Source organism: Notechis scutatus, chromosome 7 (assembly GCF_049901735.1).
Source record: "Notechis scutatus isolate UNSWTSFEM ecotype Mainland chromosome 7, rNotScu1.2, whole genome shotgun sequence".
NCBI lineage: Eukaryota > Metazoa > Chordata > Lepidosauria > Squamata > Elapidae > Notechis > Notechis scutatus.
The window spans coordinates 23,482,114-23,488,260 of NC_142015.1; the positions used below are offsets into that span (position 1 = coordinate 23,482,114).

At 41.8% G+C, this 6,147-nt stretch overlaps 1 protein-coding gene across 1 annotated transcript in view; it reads right to left on the reverse strand.

Moving 5' to 3' along the window:
* Positions 1 to 6,112, reverse strand: part of JHY (junctional cadherin complex regulator) — a 31,572-nt gene extending 25,460 nt beyond the window's left edge. The window contains exons 1-2 of the mRNA XM_087970118.1: positions 6,037 to 6,112; positions 2,511 to 3,155 (exon numbers count right to left, since the gene is read on the reverse strand). Of these exons, the coding sequence (XP_087826244.1) occupies positions 2,511 to 2,833 (323 nt within the window). The 5' untranslated portion in view covers positions 2,834 to 3,155; positions 6,037 to 6,112. The remainder of the gene's footprint in view (positions 1 to 2,510; positions 3,156 to 6,036) is intronic.
* Positions 6,113 to 6,147: the final 35 nt, after the last annotated feature.

Consider the following 6,147-nt stretch of genomic DNA (forward strand, 5'->3'; position numbering starts at 1 on the left):
GACCCCTTTGGTGGGAAGGGAACAGCGTTCCGTGCACCTTCGAAGGTGTTTAGTCATGCCAGCCACATGACTACGGAGACGTCTTCGGACAGCGCTGGCTCTTCTTTGGCTTTGTAACGGAAGTGAGCACCGTCCCCTAGAGCCAGAAACGCCTAGCACATATGGGCGAGGGGAACCTTTACCTTTACCTAGATAGATAAGACAGATAGAGATGATATAGATGATAGATAAGATAGAAGACATAGATAAATATAGATATACAGTAGATAAATGATATATGATATATAGAGATAGTAGATGGATAGATAGATAGATAGATAGATAGATAGATAGATAGATAGATAGATAGACAGACAGACAGATGATAGATCGACAGACAGATAGATGATAGATGATAGATAGATAGATAGATAGATAGATGATAGATGATAGATGATAGATAGATAGACAGATAGATGATAGATCGACAGACAGACAGATAGATGATAGATGATAGATAGATAGATAGATAGATAGATAGATAGATAGATAGATGATAGACAGACAGATAGATGATAGATAGATAGATAGATAGATAGATAGATAGATAGATAGATGATAGACAGACAGATAGATGATAGATAGATAGATAGATAGATAGATAGATAGATAGATAGATAAATAGATAGATGATAGACAGACAGATAGATGATAGATGATAGATGATAGATGATAGATAGATAGATAGATGATAGACAGACAGATAGATGATAGATGATAGATAGATAGATAGATAGATGATAGACAGACAGATAGATGATAGATAGATAGATAGATAGATAGATAGATAGATAGATAGATAGATAGATAGATAGATAGATAGATAGACAGACAGATAGATGATAGATGATAGATAGATAGATAGATAGATAGATAGATAGATAGATAGACAGATAGATATAATGCATTAGACTAGTTAGCCTTAATGGACTCCATCTGAATTAGCAGCATGCTAATTTGGAAATGCATCAAATTAAATTCTCCCTGAATGGCAAGCCCAGGATCCTTCCTGCCTGATCTCCCCAGTGCAGGCCTTGCTCTTCACCCAATTAACATCCTTTCCTGCTTGCGATAAAAAAACCATTCAAAAGCTCCCCACTTTGCTCGCCGGAGAAGCATATGGGAAGCGGGCTGTTCCTAATGAGTCCCCTTTTCTCTCTTTGCGATGTTTGTCTCCAAGCAGGGCATTAAATGGGACATGTTTATCATTTTTCAATTCGGGCTTAATTTAATCCTTTGAAAACCGCCATTATTTGGCATTTATGCGGCATTGACGCTCCAACGAGCATAACAAATCCAATTTTCTATCTGCACAGAAGAGGAAAGTTAATGCGGCTCTCGGAACAAGTGAGGAATGTTTTAATTTTGCACTTAGGCAGTTATTGAATAAAAAGAGACCTCTGCAAATCCTCCCCGCCCTGCAAATCCTTCAAAATAATAATGTTTTCCAGAGTGATACAGTCTAAGATCTCTTGAACATGGCAGACCCTCTGTATATTATTTGAAATCAATGAAATTTATAGCCATTAACTCGCCACTTATTCTGCTAACGGCTTCTAAAATGATTATACCTGCATTTTTTTCCCCCTCTCCTACCCGAGGATGAAGCAAACGCTCGCTGTGAGAGTGGCACATGATGAAAAACAAGAGAATAACATCAATACAAAAGCAGGATTAAATATAAGGTGGGTGTACGGATCATTGAATTAAAACACAACTCAGTAAAACCATATGCCTGGTGTTACAAAGGTTCAGAAGTAGCCAAATAGACAACCAATTAAATATGAGCCAATGCAATATTAAGGTGCATTCATAGAGGGGTTCAATCAAGATCACGTGATGTACTAATACCATTCTTGTAAAGCCTCAGTAAAACCACACCTAGAGTACTGCATCCAGTTTTGGTCACCACACTATAAAAAAAAACATTGAGACTCTAGAAAGAGTACAGAGAAGAGCAACCAGGATGATTAGGGGACTGGAGACTAAAACATATGAAGAACGGTTTCAGGAACTGGGCCTGGCTAGTCTAGGGAAGAGAAGGATCAGGGGAAACATGATAGCATCTTCCAGTATTTGAGGGGCTGCCCCAGAGAGGAGGAAGGGGTCAATCTATTTTCCAAAGCACCCCAAGGCCAGACAAGGAATAATGGATGGAAACTGATCAAGGAGAGATTCAACCTGGAAAATAAGAATTTTTCTAACAGAATAATCAACCCATGGAATAGAAGTTGCCTTCAGACGTTGTGGGAACTTCATCCCTGGAGGCTTTCAAGAAGACACTGGATTGCCACTTGTCAGAAATGATGTAGGGTCTTCCTGCTTGGGCAGGGGGGGGGTCAGACTAGATGACCTACAAGGTCCCTTCCAACTCTGTTTATCAATATCAGATGGTGGGTGGGGCTCGGAGTTTTATTCTATCGAGATGGAAAAGCCCAACTTCACCGGATGTTGGAAAGGACCTTGTTTACCTTTCATTTTCTCGATTTCCTCTTCCATCTCGGTCCTCGCTCAACCTCTGTGTTTCTTCTCCGTCGGACTCTTCTTCACTCAGGTGTGTGTCTTCCAGACTATCCTGCTCCACGCTGTCCTCTGCCTCTTCTCCGTAGGCCCGGCTGACGCTTTCTTGAGTTTGACGGATCCGTTCCTGCAATTCCCACTGGTACTGGGCCTCTTCGGCAAGGCTTTCCGAATCGGATTCGTTCTGAGCCAGTCCTTCAGAGGCAGTTTGTAAGAAGAAGTAACGGTGGTGTGTTTTGGTCAAGCCTTTTGGGGATGGGCTGTTGATGTCCATCTTGCAAAAAGAAAGGTCGAACTTGAAGGATGCCTGGCCCAGTTTTGCTGCCAAAGCAATCGTATTTTAAGAATAATTTCCCAACGCGTTCTCGCCTTTAATCCTCGGGATGTTGTCAGCGTATGCCCCCCTGAGAATAAATTATTATAAAAATATTAAGAGGCATGAAAAGTTCTTCTAAATGTCAAAATTCTGGCTTTTGAAGAATTGTGGGCTTGAAAACAAGTGGTTGCCAACCAGTGGGCTGGGGACCACGGATGGGCCGCGAGAAAATTTTGGTGGTCCGCAGAGAAATGTCACCCCCCAAAGCAATTAATCCAGGCTGCATGGGAACACAAGGCAGCATCGCCACATGGCCCGCGGGAACACAAGGCTGGCATTGCTTGTATCGCGAACAACATGGTAGTGAGGGGAGGGGGGGAAAGGGCAGGGGGGGAACTTGCCCCACTTGCCCCACGCACCTGGCCTGGCCACTGGGCTGCTTCTTTCCGCTTCTTTCTTCTTCTGCTTTTGGCTGCACACAAGGAAAGCAGCAAAAGTCTTTCTGTCTCTCCCCCAAACTCCGCCAGAAATGAGCCTTTGGGACCCTGCAAGGCCTCCTGCTCCAAGAGGCTGCGCCGGCAAAGACTCATTTCTGGTGGAGTTTGGGGGAGAGAAAGAAAGACTTCTGCTGCTTTCCTTGCATGAAGCCAAAAGTCTCTCTTTTCTCTCTCTCTCCCCCAAAGAATGGAGCTGGAGATGGTATGCTGTGATCCCAAATAAAGATTGATTGATCGGTGAGGAATGGGGTGGGGAATTTTCCTGCAGACTTCTGGGGGGATTTTCCCAGGTTCTCTGGTCCGCGGGATTTAAAATTATGAGCTTGGTAGTCCCTGAGGTCCAAAAGGTTGGCGACCCCTGCTTTAAAATGTGTTCTGCATTTCTTCTGAAAGTGTAAAAAATGATTATTGGTGGAAACAGATCCTGGACAAATCTAACAGGGTCTGGAAGATGAGGCAGCTATATAAACTGATTGACGGATTGACTGATGGAATGAACAAATGAATAAACGAATGAATAAATGAATGAATGAATGAATCCATCCATCCATCCACCTAATAATAAATAACTATTATGGGTCAATATTTAATCAATCAAATAATATCTAAATAACTGTAATGGATTGGTAAACTCAAATAATAATTAAACATCTGTTTTGTTTCAATACCTAATCAATTAATCAAATAATTAAACAGCTGTTGTAGGTCCATACCTAATCAATAATCAAATAATGATGAAATAACATATGGATTAATAACAAATCAATCAATCTTTCAATCAAAGAGTACTTAAATCAGTCGTATGAATCAACACCTATCTTTCCTGATAGTTTATCAACATGCCTTGCAGGGCACACCTGTGTGTTTGTGTGGGTGTAAAGGTGCATCCTTATGCACAATGTTCTTTCTCCATCCCAATACAAGTAGTCCTTGACTTACGACCATAACGGAGCCCAAAGTTTTTGTTATTAAGTGAAACATTTGTTCAGTGAGTTTTGCCCTGTTTTACAACTTTTTTTGCCAAGGTTGTTAAGTGAATCCCCACATTGGATAAGTTAGCAACCCCGTTAAGTGAATCTGGCTCCCCCCACCCTTGACTCATATTCACGGAAAGTCGCAAAAGGGAATCCAGACACAACAATGGTCATAAATACGAACCAATTGCCAAGGCTCTAAATTTCTATCTCACGTTCATGGGGCTGCAAGAAAAGATTGTAATGGTGAAACACAGTCCTAAGTCCCTTTTTTTCAGCGCTGTTCTCACTTTTTGAAACGGCCACTAAACGAACCATCGTAAGTCAAGGACTCTCTGTAACGTTCACCTTACAGACCCAGCAGGATATGAGTGGCTACTGCTTGCTTTGTGCTTATAAAATACATACATACATATGTATGTATGTATATGTATTTTATAAGCACAAAGCAAGCAGTACATGCATACATGCATACATACATACACATACATATATATACACATAGATATATATACACATGTGTGTATATATATATATATATATATATATATATATACACATATACATATATATATATATACACACATATACATATATACATATATACATACATACACATACATACATACATACACACACATATATACACATGTACATATACTCATACATACACATATACACAAATATATATACATATACACATATATACACATATATACACACACATATACATATACACTCATACTTACACACACACACACACATATATACACATATACACACAAACACACACATATATATTCTATATATACATATATATACATATATATATATTCTACACACACACACATATATACATACGTATATACATACATACATACATACATACATACATACATACATAAATTTATTTATTCTATATATACATATACAAAGAGAGGGAGAGAGAGAGAATTATATAGAACAGAGGTCCCCAAAGGTGGCAACTTAAGACTTGTGGACTTCAACTCCCAGAATTCTCCAGCAAGCTTTGCTTTGCTGGCTGGAGAATTCTGGGAGTTGAAGTCCATAAGTCTTAAAGTTGCCAAGTTTGGGGAGCCCTGGTATAAAATTATACCAGTTTTGGGCTCTTGAGTTGAACTTTTTGTATCTGCCCCCTTCCAGGATGGCATCGTTTCCCAACCTGGGGCATTCCTTGACATGCAAGAGCAGAAATCCAGCATGCATCTGGATGGAGGGGGAAAAATAAATCAGAATAAAAGTGCATTTTCCCCCCGCAGCCTTTGCAAGAAAAATCTCTCTCTGTGTGTCTCTCTGGGTGAATCCAGAGGCAGCTCCCACCCCAGAAATGCAAATATCCACCCCATAAAAGGTTGCAAGGAAAGGGCAGAGGAAAAAGGGTAGGTCTCTTGACCTGGGAATCCCACCCGAAGGCTTTCCTTTTTGGAAAAAGCTGCCCAGCCAGAGGGAAATCTGGGCTCCTGCAGGCAGAAATTCAATAGGGCAAGCCCAGGGCACCTGCAGCCCCGTGGAACCACGCCTTGCCTGGGCAGGGCGGGGGAAGAAGCAGCTTGCAGCCCTCTTTCCCAGCTCCCTGCACCCCCCCCCTCCCCCAAGACCAAGCCCTGGCCATCTCGTGGGGGGGGTCGCCCCTCCCCACCCCTCGCCCCCCTTGAGACCCGCTCAGTACCTTCCACCAGCCGCAGCGCTGCGGGCTATTCACAGAGCGCGTTTCCGCAGCCCCCGTTAAGCCACCAGCGTGGCTTCAGCCCTCCTAGCAACGGTATCCAGACGCACACAC